At 43.3% G+C, this 23,117-nt stretch overlaps 1 protein-coding gene across 1 annotated transcript in view; it reads left to right on the forward strand.

Moving 5' to 3' along the window:
• The first annotated feature begins 1,840 nt into the window (after window positions 1-1,840).
• NPC1L1 (NPC1 like intracellular cholesterol transporter 1) overlaps window positions 1,841-23,117 on the forward strand; it is a 40,798-nt gene continuing 19,521 nt past the window's right edge. Inside the window, exons 1-12 of the mRNA XM_020984056.2 lie at window positions 1,841-2,188; window positions 3,055-4,571; window positions 8,182-8,282; window positions 9,816-9,988; window positions 10,128-10,256; window positions 10,499-10,681; window positions 11,868-11,982; window positions 14,343-14,470; window positions 15,850-15,987; window positions 17,123-17,212; window positions 20,497-20,687; window positions 22,140-22,255. Of these exons, the coding sequence (XP_020839715.1) occupies window positions 2,135-2,188; window positions 3,055-4,571; window positions 8,182-8,282; window positions 9,816-9,988; window positions 10,128-10,256; window positions 10,499-10,681; window positions 11,868-11,982; window positions 14,343-14,470; window positions 15,850-15,987; window positions 17,123-17,212; window positions 20,497-20,687; window positions 22,140-22,255 (2,935 nt within the window). The 5' untranslated portion in view covers window positions 1,841-2,134. The remainder of the gene's footprint in view (window positions 2,189-3,054; window positions 4,572-8,181; window positions 8,283-9,815; window positions 9,989-10,127; window positions 10,257-10,498; window positions 10,682-11,867; window positions 11,983-14,342; window positions 14,471-15,849; window positions 15,988-17,122; window positions 17,213-20,496; window positions 20,688-22,139; window positions 22,256-23,117) is intronic.

Consider the following 23,117-nt stretch of genomic DNA (forward strand, 5'->3'; position numbering starts at 1 on the left):
GAGATGGATAGCATGCTATCTCATCATTCCTCTGGGAATCATGGTTGGCCATTATATTTATTAGAATTCTCAATTCTTTCACTTATTGGTCTTCAGAATATTGTTATTGTATAAATTATTCTCCTGGTTCTACTCATTTTATGTCAGTTCATACAAGCCTTTCCAGGTTTCTCTGAAACTGTCCTTTTTGTCATTTCTTTCAGCACAATGGTATTCCATTATATTCATATACCATAATTTGTTCAGCCATTCCTAGATTGATAGGTACCCCTTCAGTTTCTAGTTCTTTGACACAACTGAGCTGCTATTAATTTTTTTGTTCATATAGGTCTTTTTCCTCTTTCTTTGGTCTCTTTGGAGGTATAGGTTAGGCCACCAATATTCTTATCTCTCAGAAAATGTTGATCTAAGAATGATGCAGAAAGGCTTAAAAGAACCAGGTGGGCTCGCCATCTTGGGGTGAGGGGAGGGGAGAGATAGGGAGAAAATTTGGAACTCAAAATCTTGTGGAAGTAAATGTTAAAAACTAAAAATAAATAAATTAATTAAAAAAAAAGAACCAGGTGGAAGGTGCTTTTCAACACCCACAAATCACCATTATCTAGTATCTAAGGAGAGTCAAGGCCAAGGCCCCATTCTGATTGATAGGGAAAGTCAAAGAAAGCCAAAGAGATCCCTATCAAGCCTGGGGAACAGAGGTTAGGGATACACCTGCAGCTGGTTAGGGCAGAGGGCTCCTCAGACAATCTTAATATTTCCTCCATAATTCCAAGCAAGAATTGTATGGGAAAGAGAAAGGAGAGACAGAGAAAAGGAAATTTGAGAACTACTTACTGATTCCAAGATCGCTCACCTCTAGTTCAGAAGTTTACACCTGTTAATGTTTAAAGTCCCTCAGAGTCTGGTTCCAGCTTGTCTTTGCAGACTAATTTCTCAATAGTACACACACACACACACACACACACACACACACACACACACACACACGCACACACATACTCTCACACACACATTCCAACTTCCTCTACCCTCTCTATTTTTGAGCCAAACTTGATGATTTGCCCCTCCCTGTAAATTTCTGACCTCTATACTTTTCTTTTTCTTTTTTCTTTTTAATTTGTGGAATAAAACAAACATTTCTATGCAAATCTATTACATACAGCTTGCTATTCTTTTTTAAACATATAATAAAGTTATCATGTAGATTTCTTTTTTTTCTTTTCCTTTTTTCCACCTCCCCCATATGCCTTTATGAAGATTGCTCTTCATATCCAGAATGCTCTCCCTCCTCATCTCCTATCTATCAGACTCTCTGGCTCTGGTCAAGGCTCAGCTTGAGTATTACCTGTCTATGAAGGCTTTCCTGACGTTCCCAGATGTTAATCTTTCCTTCCCCAGCGCCCACTTTATATTTATTTTGCATATATTGTATATCTATTTATCTGTGTGAGATAAGCTCCAGGAGGACAGGTACTGTTTTCATTGCTGTCTATATTCCCAACGCCTACAAGTAGTAGATCCTTAATTAGTGCTTGTTGAATCGAATTCTTCCTTTCCCCATCTCTTTAGGAAGGGGGGAGCCGATGTCTCGAGCCATTTGTCCCCAGCCCTCCCCCACTGTCAACAGGATTGTTATTATTGTCAATAACCAGTTACCAAGGATGACAGTACACTGGGCGTGTCCAAAGGCCAGAGGGAGACCTTGCCCTGACCCCAGAGTGGGGAGATCAGACTGAGGTGTTACAGAGGAAGGCAAAGAGAGGGGAGCACAGAGGCAGACATAGAGGAGAGGAAAAAGGGCAGGAAAGGGATAGAGGACAGGAGAGCTAGAAAAGCTAGAAATGTACCTCGGGGGTGCTAATTCCCAAGTTCTCCCTCCTATGCAAAGGTTTCTTCTGAATCCTAGATTCTTTATCAGGGAACAGGAGACCTCCTGATACCTGGACTGGGATACCTAGACACAGTGGATTATTAACTCAGTCCCTTCCCATTGGTTCCTGACCGAGTCAGGCTAGATTTAAAACCAGCAGAAATTACATTGCTAATTTATTCCTCTCCTTATCAAGAACTGATATGTCAGCTTCCCTGAGCTGCCCCTCTGCTCCCTTTACTTGGTCCTTTACTTGGCACTGAGATGGTGGAGCCTAGACTGATGGGAGTGCTGCTCTTGGCTGTCCTCCTGCATTTGGTGAGTTTCTGGTTTCTATGTCTCCCTCCATGTTACTCAAGAATGCACTAGAGCTCCTTAAAAGGAGGGAAGGGGAAGTCAGAGGCATAGGGCTAAAATGTATAATCAAAGGGGTATCGGTACAGTGGGACTGCCTGGTTTTTGGCTTGGGACTTTGGACCGTAGATTTAGAGCTGGAAGGGATTGAGGAGGTTAATAAAAGCCCAACCTTCTTATTTTGCAAATGAGGAAACATGACTGACATGAGGAGTAATGGAAGAGTCAGAATTTGGACCTAGGTTATTTGACTTGACCCAGTATCTTTCCCCTGTGCTAGGCTTGCCCCTTTGTTTAGCCAAACTTCAAGGGATCAGAAGGCTGGAAGTTCTCAGCCCAGTTTTCTGGAGGATATCATAGCCTGTTAGGTAGACAATTCCCATCTGAAGTGGAAATTCTCTTGGACCTCGGGAGGAGAGGCTGTTGGCTCTAAGACAGTTCCCATTCTCTTGTCTTTCCCTGGTTTTGGTGGAACTCACAGGCTGAAACAGAACCAGGAAGAGTGGGGAAAGTGTTCAGGAAATTGGGAGAGGGAGGAGGAGGCAACAGGAGAATGTGTCATCCTTGGATTCCCCATCAACCCCTCGGCACAGATGCTGTGTTCTCTCTTCTCACCTGGTCTAAGACTTAGTTCTCAGAACTGCTTTGCTGAGGTGGAGGGGGGAGACAGAATGGCCTTGAAGGGGGTGAAGTAAGGGGATCTAGAACTTTGGGTTTGGGCACAAGATTGGAATGTTTGTGACTGTCTTTGTAATTAGGACTGGATAGCAATCTCAGATTGCCAGGGGATGTGGGCGCAGGAGTATATTGCTAATGAGTCCCTTTCTCAGGTCCGTGCACAGAGCTACACACCTGAGCATAGAGCCTTCATGTGTGCCATGTATGATGACTGTGGGGAAAACCCTGAACTGTCCGGCAGTCTCCTTCCACTGGCCAATGTGTCTTGTGTATCCAATACTCCGGCCCGCAAACTCAGCGGGGAGCATTTGCAGCTCTTGAATCAGATCTGCCCACGGCTGTACCAAGGCCCTGACTCTACTTATGCCTGCTGTTCCACCAAGCAGCTGTTGGCTCTGCAGAGCAGCCTCGTGGTGATCAAGGCCCTTCTCAACCGCTGCCCAGCCTGTTCCGAGAACTTTGCTAGCTTGCACTGCCAGAATGTCTGTAGCCCCAATCAGAGTGTTTTCATCAATGTGACCCGCATCTCTGACATTGCAGGGACTAACCTCTCCAAGGTGGTGGCCTATGAAGCTTTCTACACACACAGTTATGCAGAGCGAGCCTACAATTCCTGCAACAAGGTGCAAATCCCTTCTTCTGGCAGCTTGGCTATAGGTGCCATGTGTGGGGTCTATGGCTCTGATCTCTGTAATGCCCAGCGTTGGCTTGATTACCAGGGTAACATAGCCAATGGGCTTGCTCCTGTGGAAATTGCCTTTCATCTCTTGGAGCCTGGCCAGGTCCCAGGGGATGGAATGGAGGCCTTGGATGCAGAAATATGGGGCTGCAATGAGACTCAGGGTAACGATTCCGAGGCATGCTCATGCCAGGACTGTGCCTCATCCTGTCCTGCTATTCCCCACCCTCCCAAGCTGGATTTAGCCTTTCGTGTAGGGGGGATGCACGGTGGGCTGTTCCTGGCAATCATCCTCTCTGCTATCTTTGTCTTATTCTTCACTTTCCTTGTGGTTTACCCCTGCCTCAGAAAAAAGGACAAGATGCCCAAGAAGCCCACAGGCTGCTCTAACAGGGTTAGCCATTTTGCCTATATCATCCTTGGCAACCTGTTCCAGAGTTGGGGCACATGGGTGGCCTCATGGCCAAAGACAGTTTTATGTCTCTCCACAGCACTGGTAGTGGGACTGGCAAGTGGTATGGTCTTCGTGGAGCTGACCACAGATCCAGTGGAGCTGTGGTCAAATCCCAACAGCCAGGCTAGGAGGGAGAAGGAATTCCATGACCGCCATTTTGGGCCTTTCTTCCGCACCAACCAAGTGATCTTGACAGCTCCTAGCCAGCCTGGTTACATCTATGATTCCCTGCTTCTGGGACCCAAGAACTTCAGTGGCATTTTGAACGAGACCTTGCTCCTTCAGCTGCTGGAGCTGCAAGAAGAGCTGAGGTACATGGAGATCTGGTCAGAGGAAGAGCAACACAACGTCTCCCTAAGGGACATCTGCTATGCACCTCTCAACCCCAAAAATTCTAGCCCGGAGGACTGCTGCATCAACAGCTTCCTGCAGTATTTCCAAAGCAGCCGCACCAACCTCCTACTCAGTGCCAATCAGACCCTGATGGGGCGCACAGCCGAGGTGAACTGGAGAGACCACTTTCTCTACTGTGTCAAGTGAGATCCTCTGGGGTCAGGGGCAGGGGGAGGGAGGGCCAGCAAGGAGAACTAGGACTCAGAAAGCTGTACTGATTTGCCCACTGCCACCACCCAGTTCAGTCCAAGGGGAGGCACCTTTCTCAGAATTACTAGCACATGGGGCAATAAACGACAACAGTTGGTTATTCTATTAGGCTTTAGAGATTGCAAAGCACTTGACAGACGTTCTTTCATTGAAGGCTCACAACAACCCTGTGAGGTAGGTCCTACAAGTACCTCTTCCTTTTTTACAAATGAGGAAATTGAGAGAGATCAGAGACATCAAGTGACTTGCCCGAGGTCACGTCAGATAGTGTCAGAGGCCAGATTTAAACCCAGGGCTTCCTGACTTCAAGTCTAGCACTTTATCAATGAATAGAAAAGCATTTATTAAATGCTTACTATGTGCCAAGCACTGTGCAAAATTCTGGGGATACAGATCCAAAAATGAGAGAGTCTCTGCACTCAAGGAGTTCCATTGTAACTTGGGGAGATAGCACATGTAAGAGAGTGATGGGCAGGGAGGGATGTTTCAGTTCATAAAGTCACAGAGATGGTGAATGGAGCAATATGGGAATGGAGTGATTGACACATCCTTTCTAGGAGCATGTTTTGATTTTTTTTTGGCTAGGCCGTGGGGTTAACTGACTTGCCCAGGGTCACACAGCTAGTAAGTGTTATGTGTCTGAGGCCGGATTTGAACTCCGGTCCTCCTAACTCCAGGGCCGGTGCTCTATCCACTGTGCCACCTAACTGCCCCCATGTTTTGATTTCGATTCCAGAGCTGGCAAGGGGAGCAGGAAGGTTTTACAAGCAGCATCCGGATAGGATGGGATATAAAGTGAACCATGCCCAGGATCAGCTAGATAGAGTGGGCCATGGAAGGTACCCACCAATCAGGACAATGAGGACTCTAGGGTGGGAGTGGCAGAGCTTTACCAGAGGGTTAATTCTTCCAGGGCATGGTCTCTGGTCCCAGCAACAGTGTTGAGGAGGAGAAGACAGCCAGGTACTAGGTGGTATTGTCAAGGCACCATCAAGAGGGCCGGCCTTTGAAAACAGCAACCTCACGGAATATCTGAGCTGGAAGGGACCATCTAGTAGAGGTAATCTCTTTCATTTTACAGATGAGGAAATTGAAGTCTAGAGAGGGGAAGCAACTTCTTGTCCAAGGTCACTCAAAAATCAGTAGTCTTTTTTGTTTGTGTGTTTCCAGATTTGTAATTTCTATAGTGTATGGCATTCTTGGTGAGGAAAACCCCCCTCTACTAATGCATATCAGTAGTTATAATCTTAGCACATTTCCTAGGATTACTGAGAAGTGACTTGCCTAGGCCTGATTCTGAGGCCAGTTGTCAATCCATCAACAAACATTTGTTAAGCACCTACTACGTGCCAGTCACTATGCCAAGCTGCTTTTCTAATTGTCTTCTTCAGTACTTTTTACCTCAGGCCACACTCTTAACCCTGTACTCACTTTACTTTTTCCCTGGAATCTTCCTTCACCCCTTCTTTACTGTTCAGAAATACCAAAAGCGACATATGGAATTGAAAAGCAAAATTATTTTTTGAAAAAAATTTTAGTGTTTCTCTTTTTTCACACTCTGGCAAAGAAATCTTTCAAAGTTCACACTCTGACCCAGCTGCCAACACAGCTTGAGCCTCTGACCTTGGGAGCCTCCTGATTCACAAGATAAAGTCTTTCTTTGCCCTCTGCTGGGCAGGTCCTCCCTATTCTATTTTCCCTGCCCTGATTCAGGCTCATGCTGCTTCCTTGCCTACAGTGAGAAGGCCAGGGCACAATGCAAATGAGAAAATGTGGTGTCTAGGGTGGTTGTCTCCTAGTCTATCAGGGCAGCCTAGCTTTGATACTGTCAAGACTTCCCATTACCCACTCTTGTTGACCATCTTCACAGAGGCCGGGTCTAGCAGATGGAAACCTGAGCCCTGGAAAAATACATCCCAGGCCTCTGGGAGTCTATATGGTGTGGCCCCATAAAGATGGAGCTAAAGCCTGCAGAGGGGCAGAAGCTAGAAAACTTCTACCCCAGGGCTTTGTTCTTACTACAATCGTTAGGCCCTTCTGGCTCACACCCACCCTTTAGACTGGGCTGTGTGCTACCCTGATGTCTGTACCTCCTGATCATTGAAAGATGTTGAGAGGAATTTTGGGAAATCACAGCCCAAATCTCTAGGCTTGGCAACTCTGCCCCCTAGCCCAAGATGGGCCTGATTCCACAAGATTTTTTCCCCCTTGTTAATCTACTTGGTTTCCCCTACACCACTTTTTACTAACTTAATCCCTTCAGGATAAATTAGCTTGGAGAACACTGGGGCCCATAAGGACCCCTAAGAAGATAGCTCCTTTCCTTTAAGGAAGCCCAGACAACAGCCATGCTTCTCCTGGGACCCTGATGACATTTGGACTCTAATTTTTTGGAACTTGTTGGCTTCTATTTCTAAGTGTTCTAAAGAATCTCTCTCTCAACTCCTGCAGCAAGTGGCTCAGTAAAAGTTCTGAGTGTGGAGTCAGGAAGACTTCAAATTCAACTTCAGACGCTTACTAGTTGTGTGACCCTGGGCAAGCTGCTTCACCTCAGTTTCCTCAGCTGTAAAATGGGGATAATAAAAGCACTTACATCACAGGGTTGTCGTAAGGATCAAATACTTGGCACAACGTGGCTGCTATATAAATGCTTCTTCCTTTTTCTCTTTTCTCTTCCATCTCTACACATATTTTGGAGCTTCAAAATGAGAGTGGAAAAATTATTAGGATTAGGAGCTGAAGGAGGACAGGAACGAGAAAGCATTTTTTGAGCATATGCTTCTCCTTTGGTTGCCCTTACTCAAGTCCTCCAAGGAGTGCCTCCTTCCAGCTGAAGAGGAGAGGTGAGGTAGAAGGAGGTGCCCTGGAATTAAAATGACCCCAGTCCTAGTCTTGCCTCTGCCACTATGAGCCATGCGATCTTGGGCAACTTATTGAAACTCTGGGCCTCAGCTAGCTCATCTGCCAACTCAATGAGTCTATCAACAAACATTTAAATCTTCTTAGGAGCCAAGCACTGTGATAGACATCAGGACAAAAATAAGGTCTGGGTCCTACAAGAGTTTCCATTCAACTGGGGGAAAACAACAACAATGTACACATGATATATGCAAAATAAACACATAAAGATAAGGTAATGGAGAGGGGCAGGGAAGGGTACTAACAGCTGGGGAAGATCAAGAAAATCTTTATGCAGAAGGTAAAATTAAACCTGAGCTTTGAAGCAAACTAGGGATTTTAAAAGATAGAAGGGAGGAGGGAGTATTCCAGGTGGGGGGGGAGGGGTCTATGTACAAATAAGAGGGTTAGACTCAGTAATCTTGGAGATCCCTCTCTACCCCAAAAATTCTCAGATTCTATGAGATGGTGTGGGGGGGATGGCTGGAGAGGTGGGAGTGGGGATGGGCGGGGCTGAACGATGTAATGACAGGTGAAAACCTGTGTGACTGCCGTAGAGTAGAAGGAAGGGGGCAAGAAGTTAGGTGGCAGTGTCTGATGTTGGTTGCCAGTTCCTAAATTCTCTTTCCATTTCCCTCCTTTCAGTTCCCCTCTCACGTTCACGGATGGCACGTCCTTGGCTCTGAGCTGCATGGCTGATTATGGGGCTCCTGTCTTTCCCTTCCTTGCTGTGGGAGGTTACACAGGTAAGAGGAACAAGCCATCTCACTGACCAGAGAAGAGGAAATGAGTGAGGCATATAAGACACGTTAAGATAGGCAGGGCATTTTAATTTTTTTTTTAATTTAAAAAAATCTTTTTTAGGCAATTGGGGTTAAGTGACTTGCCCAGCTTCACACAGCTAGTGTCAAGTGTTTAGTCTGAGGCGGGATTTAAACTCAGGTCCTCCCGACTTCAGGGCGGGCGCTCTATCTACTGCACTACCTAGCTGCCCCTAGGCAGGGCATTTGAGAGTGATCACTGAGAAGGACCTTGAAATAAAGAGTATGTGAAATTTCTTAGTAAAAGCCAAGACATGAGAGTGGCAAAGTGATTAGGATTAAGACCTGAAGGGGGACAGGAGTGAGAAGGCACTCTGAGCAAAAGCCTTCCCCACAGGAATTGAATAGTAAGGTTATGGGGGATGTGTTAGTCATCTTCAAGCATGGGAAGGCTTCATGTGAGAGCTGGACTAGGATTGTTCTGTTTGGCCCCACAGGGCAGAACCAGGAGCAAAGGACAAAAGTTAGAAAGAGGCAAACTGAGGCTTGATATCAGGAAGAATTTCCTATCAGCTAGAGGTTTCCCAAAGGGAAATAAGAGATAATGTATTCCCTCTCACCGAGGTCTTCAGGCAGAGACTGGACAATGACTAGTTGGATGTGTCAGAGTGGGGATTCCTTTTTGGATACTGGTGGAACTAGATCAGGGGTGGGGAACCTGCAGCCTCGAGGCCACGTGTGGCCTTCTGGGTCCTCGGCTGCTGCATGTTGACGGAGTCCAAGTTTGACAGAACAAATCCTTTTATGAAGGGGATTTGTTATGTGAAGTTTGGATTTAGTCAAAGGGCCACACTTGAGGACCTAGAAGGCTACATGTGGCCTCGAGGCTGCAGGTTCCCCACCCTTGGACTGCATGGTCACTGAGGCCCCTTCTAGCTGCATAATTCTGCAATTCTGCAACCTTGCCATCTGTCATATTGAGATGGGGGAGGAGAAGCTATGGCCTGAAACCATCAGAATACCACCTCTCACTACTGCCTTTTCTGACACACACAGATGTTCCTCTCTTTGTTTTTTTTTCTTTGTTTTTTTTTTTTGCTTTTTGGAGAAGGCAATCAGGGTTAAGTGACTTGCCCGTGGTCACACAGCTAGTAAGTGTCCAGTGTCTGAGGCCGGATGTGAACTCAGGTCCTCCTGACTCCAAGGCCAGAATTCTATCCCTCGCACCACCAACTCCCCTGGCCTTCTCTTTGTGCTTGGGCCTGGAGAATGCTAGACAAAACCTTCTCCTCTAGCTGCAACAGGGTAAGGCATGGGGTCTAGAGCAATGGGAGGAGATGGGATGGCTTTGATGAGATAGGTTTCCTAAACTGGAGGTGAGGGATGGGGAGTGAGAGGCAGGAGATGATGAGTCAGAGCTTGTTTCAGACTAAGCTCCCCAATGGAGGAAGGAAGCTTGTGGAAGCTGAGAGAAGAGGAGCCAAAGGCCCCCACTGTTCTGCCTTCTCTTTTTCATAGGGCAGGATTTCTCTAATGCCGAGGCTCTTCTCCTGACTTTCTCCCTGAACAACTACCCCGCTGGGGATCCTCGCCTGGCGCAGGCTCAGCTCTGGGAGAGCCACTTTCTGAAGGTCATGAGAGACTTCCAGGAGCGCACAGCAGGCACCTTTGAGGTCACTTTCTATGCAGAGGTAAAGGACACAAACCAGGTGGCTTCTCTCGCTCCTTCTGAAGTGTACCTGCCCTCCTACCTGCCCACCCCTCTTCTTCTCCATAATCCCCAACCATTTCTGTTCCTTCCTGAATTCCACCAAACCTGTCCACCCACAGCGTTCTCTGGAAGATGAGATAAGCCGCACCATAGTTGAGGACATGCCTGTCTTTGCCAGCAGCTACTTCATTGTCTTCCTGTACATTTCTCTGGCCTTGGGTAGATACTCCAGCTGGTCCCGTATATTGGTGAGGAGCCTGTAGGGTGTGGGGGCTTAGGGGCTGTCTGGGGACTGGTAGATCTCCCTTTTCTCTTCTGGAAGGAGGGACCGTGCAAGCTCACCTTGCATTAACTTAGATTTTAGGAATGGAGAGAAGGAAGCGCTGGGAGGGAGGGAGGCAGGAGTGAGTTTTTCCCTCGGTTCTTGTTTGTTCTCTTCCCCATGCTCCTTTGTTGTGTGCAAAGCTTAAGTCACCAGGTTCTGTTGCAGGTGGACTCCAAGATAACTCTGGGCCTAGGTGGGATCCTGGTGGTGCTGGCATCTGTCCTGTCCTCAATGGGCTTCTTCTCCTACTTGAGCATCCCCACTTCTATGGTGATCATCCAAGTGGTTCCCTTCCTTGTGCTTGCTGTTGGAGCCGACAACATCTTCATCTTTGTTCTTGAGTATCAGGTAAGAAAAGGATTAGGGAGGGTTTGTGTAGGCCAAGGATTGGAAGAGCTGAGATATGTGTTTTGGAGGGTATCCTTTCTATCCTTGCTGTCCCTATTCAGAAGCAGCCAAAGCTTCATGGAGCTTCAAAACTCTGTTAAAGGAGAATTTGGGCTGGTCTGTGCTTTGGGAGCTCTGAAGGTGTTGGACTGCCAATGGTGGGAGCTGATCCATGGTTTGAAGATGCTGATGGAGTAGGCAGAGGATCCCATTAGCCTATTGTGTGTGTGTGTCAGGGAGAAGAGATAGATAGTGCATTTCTAGTTGTTGGGATGCTGGTGGCCTTAGGGAGACCATTCATCCATCCATCCATCCATCCATCCATCCATCCATCCATCCATCCATTTGTTCATTCATTCATTCATCAAGCATTTATTGAGCACCTTCTGGGAGCAGTGTACTGTGTATGGTAGCACAGTAGAGTATGGTAGTGGGGAGATACAAAGTTTAAATGAGGTATAGCTTTTACTCTCATGGAGTTTATGGTATAAGAGAGGGTTAAGACATGAACACAAGGGGCAGCTAGGTAGTGAAGCGGGTAGGGCACTGGCCTTGGATTCAGAAGGACCTGAGTTCAAATCTGTCCTCAGACACATAACACTTACTAGCTGTGTGACCCTGGGCAAGTCACTTAACCCCATGGCCTAGCCAAAAAAAAAAAGACAAACACAAAAAGGTACATCTATAATATAAGTGCACTGAGGGATGTAAAACAAAGTGATATGTAGAGCTGAGAGACTTGATTGGCTATATGAAGTCTGAGGGGAAAATTACAGCCAATTAGAGGAGGGAAAAGGTCAGGGATGGCCTCATGGCAGAAGTGGCATTTGAATTAGGCTTTAAAGGATGGAGAAGAATTCAACAGGCAAAGAGGGAGTAGGATGGCATGTCAAGTATGAGGTATAGCATGGGTAGGGAACACTGTATATGTCCTAACAGGATAGACAATAATCCAGTTTAGCTGAAGCAGAGAGTGCATTGAAGAGAGTAATCTGAGATAAGGCTGAATTATAAAAGGCCTGGCATGGTAAGCAAATTTACTTGATCTTCAGGAGAGAACTGCTGATGATTTTAGAACAGAGGTATGACATGACCAGATCTATGCAAAAAAAAAAAAGATTATTTTGTCCTTTTTTTTTCCTTTAAGAGGTTGCCACGTCTCCCAGGGGAACAACGGGAGATGCATATTGGACGAGTCCTGGGCAGTGTAGCTCCCAGCATGCTCCTTTGCAGTCTCTCTGAGGCCATCTGTTTCTTCTTAGGTGAGGCTCTTCCACTCACTAACTATAAAGCTTTGGAAAAATCAACTTCCCATTTCATAGCCTGTTTCTCCATTAAAATAAAGGGGTTGGATGAAATGATCCCTGAAGGCCCTATTTGTAAAGTGCTTAGCACAATGCCTGACACATTGGAGGCACTTTATAAATGCTTATTCCCTTTCCTTCCACTCTCTTCTTTTTATCCATAGCTCTTTCTGTGTCTCTGGTATTCCTGCCAATAGATATGAAGTTATGTTTAGGGGATTCAGGAATTGTAGATCAGAACAGCATCTGCAGGTAGAAGAGAAAAGAAATGACTAGTTTCCCTCTTTTGGGAAAGGCAGTGGGGTATACTCTAAAGAGTCCTGGATTTGGAATTCAGAGACATAAATTCTGTATTTTCTTTTTTTTTTTCATTTCTTTTTATTTTGTTAAATATTTCCCAATTACATGTAATCAAATTTTAACAATCCTTTATTAAAATTTTGAGTTCCAAATTCTCTCCTTTCCTTCTTCCCCTCCCTCCTTCTTTAGAAGACAAGCAATTTTATATCAATTATACATGTGAGATCATGCAAAACATATTTCCATATTAGCCATGTTACAAACAAAAAAGCAAACAAATTAAAATAATACCAATAGAGAAAATTTTTTTTAAAAAAAGGATGCTTTAATCTGCATTCAGAGTTCATCAGTTTTCTCTCTGGAGGTGAATAGCATTTTTCATCATGGGTTCTTTGAAATTGTCTTGGATTGTTGTCTTGATCAGAGCAAGTAAGTCAGAGTTGATCATCCTTACAATATTGCTGTTGCTGTGTACAATGTTCTGATTCTGCTCACTTTACTTCGAAATGGCTCATTGGAGTCTTCCCATGTTTTTCTGAAACTATCTCCCTAGTCATAATGAACTAATAAATAAAACTAAGAGCTGGTTTTATGGAAAAAAAAGAAAAGAAACAGATAAACCATTGGTTAATTTGATTAAAAGAAGAAGAAAACCAAATTACTAGCATCAAAAATGGAAAGAGTGAATGTACCACCCTTGATGAAATTAAAGCAATGATTAAGAGTTATTTTGCACAATTACATGCCAGTAAAACTGACAATCTAAGTGAAATGGATGAATATTTACAAAAATAAAAACTGCCCAGATTAACAGAAGAGGAAATAAAGTACTTTAATAACTCTCTCTTAGAAAAAATAAATTGAACAAGCCATCATTGAACTCCCTAAGAAAAAACCTCCAGGACCAGATGGATTCACAGGTGGAATCCTATCAAACATTTAAGGAACAATTAATCCCAATATTATATCAACTGTTTGAAAAAATGGTAAAGAAGGAACCAAATTCCTTTTATGACACAAATATGATTTTGATGCCTAAACCAGGGTGAGTAAAAACAGAGAAAGAAAACTATAGACCAATTTCCTTAATGAATATCAATGCAAAGGAAGTAAATAAAATATTAGCAAGGAGACTACAGCAATATATCACAAAGATCATACACTATGACTAGATTGGATTTATACCAGGAATGCAGGGCTGGTTCAATATCAGAAAAACTATCAACTTAATTGACTATATCAATAACAAAAACAACAAAAATCATATGATTATATCAATAGATGCATAAAAGCTTTTGATTAAATACAACACTCATTCCTATTAAAAACCACTACAAAGCACAGGAATCAATGGAGCCTTTCTTAAAATGACAAGTAGTAGCTATCTAAAACCAAGAGCAAACATTATCTGCAACAGGATAACCTTGAAGCCTTCCCCATAAGATCAGGGGTAAAGCAAAGAGGTAAATTATCACCAATATTATTCAATATTTCACTGGAAATGCTAGCTATAGCAATAAGGCTCAGGGAAGGGAAGTAACTCACTTGAAGTCAAACAGATTAATAAGTGGCTGAGTGAGGATTTGAACCCAACTCTACAATTACAAAACCAATATTCTTTCCACTATGCTATGTTAATAATAATGTTCATATCATATACCTCAAATGGTAGATTGGAAAAGTCCTTAGAGTGGTCTGTGAATGAGAATTAGAAAGTCCTTAGAGTGGTATGTAAATAGGAGTTATTTCTATTATTGTTCTATAGCTCTGCGAAGCCTCTGAGGTCACCTGATCCATGCTAGAATGTCCTGAGAGGGCCTGGAAAATTAGTGCAAAGCACAGTTCTAAATGCCAGTCAACTCTTTATCTTAGCTTTAAGCACAGTTGCTTAGTGGCCTATCCTGTTGTTTAGCCCCTGGCCCAGCCCCTTGGTTTTGTTCTGGCCCCATTCCCAGCACTGCTCCTTCATCTTCTTTCAATGGCACTGTTTTCTCACTTTCCATTTGTTCCTCCACAAGGTGCACTGACTCAGATGCCAGCTGTGCGCACTTTTGCTCTGACAGCTGGCATGGCGATTATCTTTGATTTCCTGCTGCAGATGTCAGCTTTTGTTGCCTTGCTCTCCCTGGATAGCAAAAGGCAAGAGGTAGGGAGCTCTTGGAGGTCGGGGCTGGAGTGACCTCTGGGTGGAATTAAAGGGTGGCCTCATCTCCCCTAGCAATAGAGAGAGAGAGAGAGAGGAAGGCCTCTGGTGTCAAGGGCAGGATGTGATGGAAAGGGTGAGAATCAATCAGTTGCCAGGCATTTTATTAAGCATTTACAAGGTGTCAGACACTATACCAGACACTAGGGGATACAAAGACCAAAGTAAAATAAAATTCTTTACTCTGGGACCTTCCCTTCAGAAACTCAAGGAAATCCAATCCAATTCAATTCAATCCAATCACCTCTGTGCTAGGTGCTGGGTCTGCAAGACAGAACGGAGGCAGCATGGCATAGCAGACTTGGAATTGGGTAGACCTAGGTTGAAATCCCATCTCTGGCACTTGCTGACTGTGCAAGTCTGGGCAAGGCAATCAATCTCTCTGAGCCTCAGCTTCTTTATCTATAAAATGAAGAGTTGGGTTAGATGACTTATAAATTCCCTTTCCTTTCCACTCTGAAGCTATGATTCTTGTCCCCCAAGGAGCTCACGTTCTAAAGAGATAAGTAGACCTGTGATAATTTGAGGAAGGAGTCAGCACTATTAACTAAGGCATTGGAATAGGCTTCCCATTGGAGTGACACATCAACTGAGCTTTGAAGGAAGCTAGGGATTCTAATTGGCAAGAGGAGAGAAGGGAGTGCATTTCAGGCACAGTGGTAGAAGATGGAACGGTGAGTTCAGGGACTGGCAAGCTGGCTAGGTAGGCTGGAATGTGTATTAAACAAAGAGAGGTAATGTGTAACAAGTCTGGAAAGACAACCTGGAGCCCTTTTGTGAAGGGCTTTAAGTGACAAATTGAGGAGTTTGTATTTTATCTTAGAAGCAATTGGGAATCAGTGGAATTTCTTGAGAAAGGGGGTGGCACAGTCAGATTTGTTCTTTAGGAAGGTTATTCTGGTAGCTGTGGGAAGGGAGGATTTGAGAGGGGAGAGACAGGAATCTGGGAGTCCAATTGGTAGACTGTGGCAGTAGCCCAGCAGAGAAGGGATGAAGTCTTGAATTGGGGTGGAGGCTGTGTGAGTAGAGATAAGGGGACAGATGGGAGAGGGATTGTGGAGGTAGAATCTACCAGACTCTCCAGCTGACTGTATGTGGGAGGTGGGGCTGTGAGGCAAAGGGAAGAATCAAACATGACTCTGAGGTTTCCAAACTTGTTGATTTGGACGGATGGGAAAGAAATGGGAACGTTTTGGAGAGGGGCAGGTTTAAGGTGGGGAGGACAGTGAGTTTTATTTTGGACATGTTGATTGAACTGAACTTGTTTCCTTGAAGATCTGTTACTCTCACTGCTAATGAGAATGCTTCTCTAACCCTCCTAGGCTGGCCTCAAGGATGTTTGCTGCTGTGCTCGCTCCAGTAAATCGCCTTCCTCTCAGGAGAGTGAAGGTTTCCTACTTCGCTTCTTCCGCAAGTTCTATGCCCCCTTCTTGCTGCATAGATTCACTCGGGTCGTTGTGGTGAGCTCTAAGGGGAAGAACTGTGATAGGCCAGTTTGATGTAGGCTCTAGTTCCCAAGGGACAAAGGGATGCTAGGTCTCAAGTGAGAGTAGCGATTGAGACCAGATCTTGGGAACTCTCTAGATCTGGCGCAATTGGGAATCCTGGAATCTCAGATCAAAATGCAAGAAAAAGACTTCTTTCTGGACATGTCATTGGTCGTATCTATCTTCAGAAGGGGCTATATCTTGGAGACTAGACCAGAGGGGATATGCAAAAGGGCTGTGTTCACTTATTTTATGGCTTTATTAGGCTCCAGAGTGTACATTGTCCACTGAGACTTTTAAGAACTTGTGAGGGGCAGCTAGGTGGCACAGTGGATACAGCATCGGCCTTGAGGTCAGGAGGACCTGAGTTCAAATTTGACCTCAGACCAAACACTTGACACTTATTAGCTATGTGACCCTGGGCAAGTCACTTAAACCCAATTGCCTAAAAAAAAAAGTGAAAGAACTTGTGGATACAAGTGAGATCCTTGGGCAATACAACACCTCAGTATAATCAGCAGCCTAAGTATTTATCCTTCCTTCACCTACAGTGTCTATTTTTAAGAACTGTTTTGCTTTTGTACTTAGCAGCTCAGAGGAGATACACTAGGATTTTTTTTTAATCTGGGGAAAAAGTAGTTCAAGGAGTGGAGGCTGAGGGGAAGCTGGGTCTTGGGAGAGGGGCCCTGTTGTGAGGGTACCCTGAAAGTATTATTCTGAACAGTGGTATAGACCAGTGAAGGACCAAGGCATTGGTCTTGGGAAGAAAGTGTGCCTCATAAAGAGGCAGTATTCTCCTCCCACGTTGGCACCCTGTTGCAAAGCCCTTTTTGGCTCATGTTAATTATTTCTCTGCTCAGAGAGGTCACCATGGTCTTTATGGCTATCACAGATAGAAAGTAAAGTTTTCCCCTCTCCTTTGTGGAGGTGGCTTTAAGCTACTTCCCAAAGTGTTTAAGTTCCCTGAGGGCAATCCTTCCAGTGGCTGGGAGGAGACCTTTCCCCACTATTCTGGATGCTTGCTGTGTCCAAGGTACTTCCAGCAGTTTTTCTGTTGTCTCCAAGTAGAAAAGTTCTTCCCCTTCTCACCAGCTGTTTTTCCTTTTAGTTAGCGCTCTTTGTGGCCCTGTTTGCTGTGAGCCTCTATTACATGTGCCAGATCGAGGTGGGGCTGGACCAAGAGCTGTCACTACCCCAGGTGAGATGGTTATCTCGGCACTGACCATACAACTCCTCCCTTCTATATTCCCATTCAGGTGTCCTCTAGCCATTTGGTCTCCAAAGTGGAAGCGTTGGCCTCACCTCAAGAAATGGGTAAACAAGCAATAGGAGGGTAGAAAGATGGGTCAAATCATACCTTTCTCACAATAGATAATTGTGAGGCTTGTCTACCACACAACTGTTATCATCTCTCACCTGGATTATTGCAATAACCTCCTAATTAGTCTTTTTGCCTCAGCCTCTTCCCACTCCATTTCATTCTCCACATAGTTATCAAAATGTCTTTCCTAATGCATAGGATTGACCATGTTACTGCCCTATTGGCTCCTTACTGACTCCAGGTTTAAATATTATTTTATCTTTAATTCATCCTTTTAAAATGCACATTTTATAGTAGTTTTATTATTAGTTATATATAATATATGATAAATTATTAGCACAGTAGTATCTGTATATAACTCATAAATATGTATACAAAATATAAATAAATACACATATTGTGGGTACTGTGCTCAAATTTTTTTTTTTACTGACAAGACTGTTCAATCAAAAAAGTTTGGAGACCAGTCTTCTAGACTATTTTCCCTTTAATTCTTCCTCTGTTTCTAGAAAAAAAGTCTCTAGTACAGGGGTTCATAACTTTTGTATCATGATTTCCTTTGGTGGTCTGGTGAAGCTTATGGATCCCTTCTCAGAATAATGCTTTTAAATATATAAAATAAAATACATGGGCTTACAAAGGGAACCGATTATATCAAATATAAAACAAAAACAAAAACAAGTTAACTGACTCCAGGTTAAGAACCCCTGCTCTAGGAGATAAATCAACAAATGTTTTCTTTGCTCCAGGTTTGTACAAGACATTGTACTAGGGGTATACAAAGGGATACAAGGTATGGTCCCTGTCTTCAAGATGCTTATAACCCAGTTGGGAGGAGCATAAATGAAAAATTAATGATGTTGAGTGACAACAACAAAGAATCATAGGATTCTTAGATTCAAGACTGTAAGGGACTTCAGACTCTGAAAATTTATCTAGTCTAATTCCTTCATTTTTTGGATAAGGAAATTGAGGCCCAGAGGGCTGAAGGACTTGAATCAAGGTCCTCTGATTATGAATTAGCATTCTATACTGTGGCATATTTCAGTGTTGAAATGTGACTAACTATAAGCAATGACACCAATTTTTGGATGCAGCTCTTGTAAGTGAGGAACTGAGGGAATACAGTGGAAAATACACTGGATTTGGAGTCTGAAGACCTGGATTTTGATACCAGCTTCTGCATTTGTGGCCTTGCATAAGACGCTTCACTCTGGGCCTTAGTTTCCTCATCTGTAAGATGAAAGAGTTGGAGTAGATGATCTCTAAGGTCACTCCTAGGCTTAAATCCAGGAAATCAGTTTCATGACTTTCTAGCTACATTTTATACATGACCATTGCCAAAAGAATGGAGTAGATAGTATGAGTCAGAAGAAGGAGATATCACTGTAGTCTGAGAAACTTCATGCAAGACAAGGGGGAGGTATCCTAAGTTGGAGAATAGAATGTTTGGAGGTCAGTGAGTAGACTAGATTAGCTAGAGTAGAGGATTCATTTAGAAGATTAATGGGAGATCAAATTTAAGAGGCAGGTATTTTGGGGCCTTGAATGCCAGGATAAGAAGTTTAAATTTTATCCTATAGGTAATAAGGCAGCTACTAAAAGTTTTTGAGCAGGGGAGAAAAATGATAAAAAATAGTATTTTAGGAATATTAATACGGCAGCAGTGAGCTAGTGGGGAAATAAGAGAGATAGTGGGGTCGGTTAGAAGTCTGAGCTAAGGTGGTAAAAATGGGAATAGAAAGGAGACAATGGATTCAAGATACATTGTGAAGGTAAAATAAATAGGACTTAGGAACTGATTGGCTATGACAGAGAGAGAAAGAAATAAAAGATGATCCCAAGGTTTTGAACATGGTTTACTTGTGGTGCCACTAATGGAAATAGAGAAGTGAGGAGGGAGAGTAGGGTTTTGGGGAAAGACAAGTTCAGGATTCAATTTATTGAATTTGCAGTTACAGGAGGTGTATGTGTCCAGAAGGCAGTTTGAAATGCAAGCCTAGAGCTACAGAAAAAAGTCAAGTGTAGAGTGAAAACAGAGTTTTCTACTATTGGGAGTACTGAGGAGAGATGAGATATTGGAGGGAAAGAGAGAAAGGGAATACAGAGAAGGAGAATAGAAAGAAAAGAGTAAAGGGCTAAGGACTGAACCTTTGGTAATTGTCTATAGTTAGGGACCAAAATGGGGAAGATAAGACAGGAAAAGAGACAGAAAAGGAACAGAGGGAGGAAGAGAATAAGAATAATACAACATTATGGAAGCAAAGAGAAGGAGTGGTCAAAGGTGCCTAAAGTTGCAGAGAGATCAAGAAGATGTGGACTGAGAAAAAGCCACTGAATCTGACTATTTAAGAGGTCAATAGTAATCTTTGATTTAGTAGTTTCAGTGAAATGGTGGAAATGTAGAATCCTAGATTCAAGAGGATTAAGGAAAGAATTTTTGGTGAAGAAATAGAGGCAATAAATGTGGCTCACTCATTCTAGAAGCTCTAGAAATGATTTTTTTTAAAGGAGAATAAAAATAGGATAGCAGACAGGTTAGTTCTAGGGTCAAGGAAATTCTTTAGTTTTTCAATATAAGGAAGACCTAATTCATTTCAATTCCACAAATGCCTGTCAAGTGACTACAACATGTAAGATGTTGGGGGTACAAAGACAAAAACAAAACAGCTCCTTCCTTCAAGGAGTTTACATTCTATTGGGGACCTGATCATGTAAAGGAAAGTAGCATGGTATAGTAGAAAGAGTAATAGATTTATTGTTGAAGGACATGGGTTCAAATCCTGGCTTTGCTACTTACTACCAATGTGAGCTTGGCCAACTCAATCTTTCTTAGCCCTCAGTGTTCTAACTGTAAAATGAAGGGGAAGAACTAATTCTGTGATCCTGTGTTTGATAGTGAAGGGAAAGGGACTAGTAGAGAAAGACAGATCCCAGGTATGAATCTGAGTGTGGCTATGCGTGTGTGTGTGTGTGTATGTGTGTGTGTGTGTGTGTACACACATGTACATGCACATGCACACATAAGTGTATGCTTATTTAAATGTCTGTATAAGAAGGGGTGCATTTTTGTGTATGTGTGCAAATTTGGTTTGAATAGGTCTCTAACTTGGAGTCTGACCTATGAAGGAATCACTAAGCTGAATTTGCACCCTTCCCAGGATTCATACCTTCTGGATTACTTCCTGTTCCTGAACCGATACTTTGAAGTTGGAGTGCCTGTTTACTTTGTGACCACTTCTGGCTATAACTTTTCAAGCTTGGATGGCATGAATGCTATCTGCTCCAGTTCTGGCTGTGATCCTTACTCCCTCACCCAGAAGATCCAGTATGCCACAGAGTTCCCTGAAGAGTAAGTATTCACACCACCATTCCTTACTCCAGGCTTCCTTACCTTTTGACTCCATTTCCCCCTCCTACCTACTTCTTTTATTTCAGACTTCCTTGTCTATACCCTCAACTGTTTAGACCTCATCTGGAATGTTGTGCTCAGTTCAAGGCAACATGGTTTAGGGAGGACATTGATAACTGGAGAATGTTCAGAAGAGGGCAAGTAGGATGGTGAAAGGCCTTGAGTCCATGCTGAATGAAGATCATTTGAAAGAATTGGAGAGGATGCATAGTCTGGAGAAGAGAAGACTCAGGGAGAACACGACAGTTGCCTTCAAGTACCTGAAGAGGTGTCCTGGAGAAGAGAGATTAAACATTAATCAATCAACAAGCATTTATTAAGCCCCTCCTGGCCAGGGGGGTGCAATGCCTCTACTCTTTTTACACCCAGAGGGCAGAATTTAGCACAATTGGTGAAGGTTTCAAAGGGGCAAATTTAGGTGTGATGTCAGGAGAAATTTATAACAGAGTTGTTCCAGAATAGAAACGGCTGCCTCAGATTGGTAATGACTCTTGCACTGGAGCAGAGTCTCAATGACCACTTCTCAAGTATGATAGAGTCGAGACATTTTTTCCACTATGGGTAGGACTCAATTGCCACCAAAATTCCTTCTACTTCAGATATTCTGTGAGTTAGGTCCTCTTCTTCATTTCTCTACTTACTCTGCTCTAGGAGGAAGGGGTTGCCTCTGTGCTCTGATTGGAAGAGAACTCAAAGGCTTCCTTGTTCTACTATACCTACCCACCTTCACTCCCTAGCTTGTCACGGTTCCTGGAATTCCCTCATGACTCATTTTTTTGGGTTAAGATATAATAGTCTTTTAAACTTTACATTTTACTGTAGAGGGATAACATAGCAAGTCATTATAAGTCATTAATTCCTTTGCTCAGAATAATTAGCCAGGCACTAAGAAATGTCCTGAAGTAATCAGAGATCCATATTGATGGGTGAAGGGATAGGTACACAACATGGAGTATAGGAAGGCAGACTTGCGTGGGTTACCACAAGTGTGAAGGGGACATGAAGGCATTAGCTCTCTGGAGAATTTAGGGTACCACAAGGGAGGAATGGGGAAACAGTGCAGAGAAACTTTACCTGGCTTATAGGCAAGAGTATGCTGGAGCCAACTCCAACTAGTTCCTGAGAGCCAACTGTAAATTTTCACTGTGGGCATCTACGTCTTGGAAATTGGCAACTGTTACAAATCAGGGCTTTAATTATTGTTTTGTTGACTGTCTAAACTTAAGAAAGTAATGGAGAAAATGTTAATAATGCTGACTGAACTCGAGTGTGTTGTATGTACATTTTTTTCTTCTGGAGAGAAGATTGTTAAATATTTACCAGCACACCACTACTTGCTAGCTAGCTCACTGTCCTCTCTTCCTCTTCTGCTCTGACCCATTTGCTCCTCAGGTCTTATCTGGCTATCCCAGCTTCCTCCTGGGTGGACGACTTCATTGACTGGCTGTCACCTCTCTCTGAGTGCTGTCGTCTTTACAGAAATAACTCCTTCTGTCCTTCCACTGAAGGTAAGTCCTGCTGTTTTGGGGGGAGGTCCAGGAGATGGTGTTTATCTCCTTCAAGGGATTAAATTGATTCATTCAACAAACAATTTATTAAATACCAACTATGTGACAGGCACTGTATTAGACTATGGGGATAGAAAGACAAAACCCTCAGAGAGATTACACCTAATTCTAGGGAAATAACATGTACCATATACACAAAAAATTATATACAAAACATAAATAAAGTAGATTCAAAGTAAGTTGGGGGAGCACTTGCTGTTGGGGAAATCTAGATAGGCTTTCTGTAGGAGGTGTCATTTGGCTTGAGCTTTTTTCCCCCTTCAAATTCATTATTTATTTATTAGAATAAAAAAATTGAGTTTCAAATTCTCTCCCTTCCTCACCCATTGAGAAGACAAGCAATATGATACTCATTAAACATGGGAAATCATGAAAAACATATTTCCATACTAGTCATGTTGCAAAAAAAGCAAGAAAAATAAAGAAAGTGAAATTGCACTCAACATTTATCAGCTCTCTCTGGAGGTAGATAGCATAATTCCTTTGGAATTATCTTGAATCATTGTCTTGATCAGAGTAACTAAGTTTTTTACAGTTGATAATAATTACAATATTGCTATCACTGTATACAATGTTCTTCTGTTTTTCCTCACTTCATTTTGCATCAGTTCATATGGGTCTTCTCAGGTTGTTCTGAAACCATCCTATTTGTCATTTCTTATAGCATAATAGTATTCTATCACAGTCATATACCACAACTTGTTCAGCTATTCCCCAACTGATGGGCATTCCATCATTTTTAATTCTTTGCCACTACAAAAAGAGCTGCTATAAATATTTTTGTACATATCGGTCCTTTTCC

Source organism: Phascolarctos cinereus, unplaced genomic scaffold (genome assembly GCF_003287225.1).
Source record: "Phascolarctos cinereus isolate Bilbo 61053 unplaced genomic scaffold, phaCin_HiC Scaffold_2;HRSCAF=192, whole genome shotgun sequence".
Taxonomy (NCBI): domain Eukaryota; kingdom Metazoa; phylum Chordata; class Mammalia; order Diprotodontia; family Phascolarctidae; genus Phascolarctos; species Phascolarctos cinereus.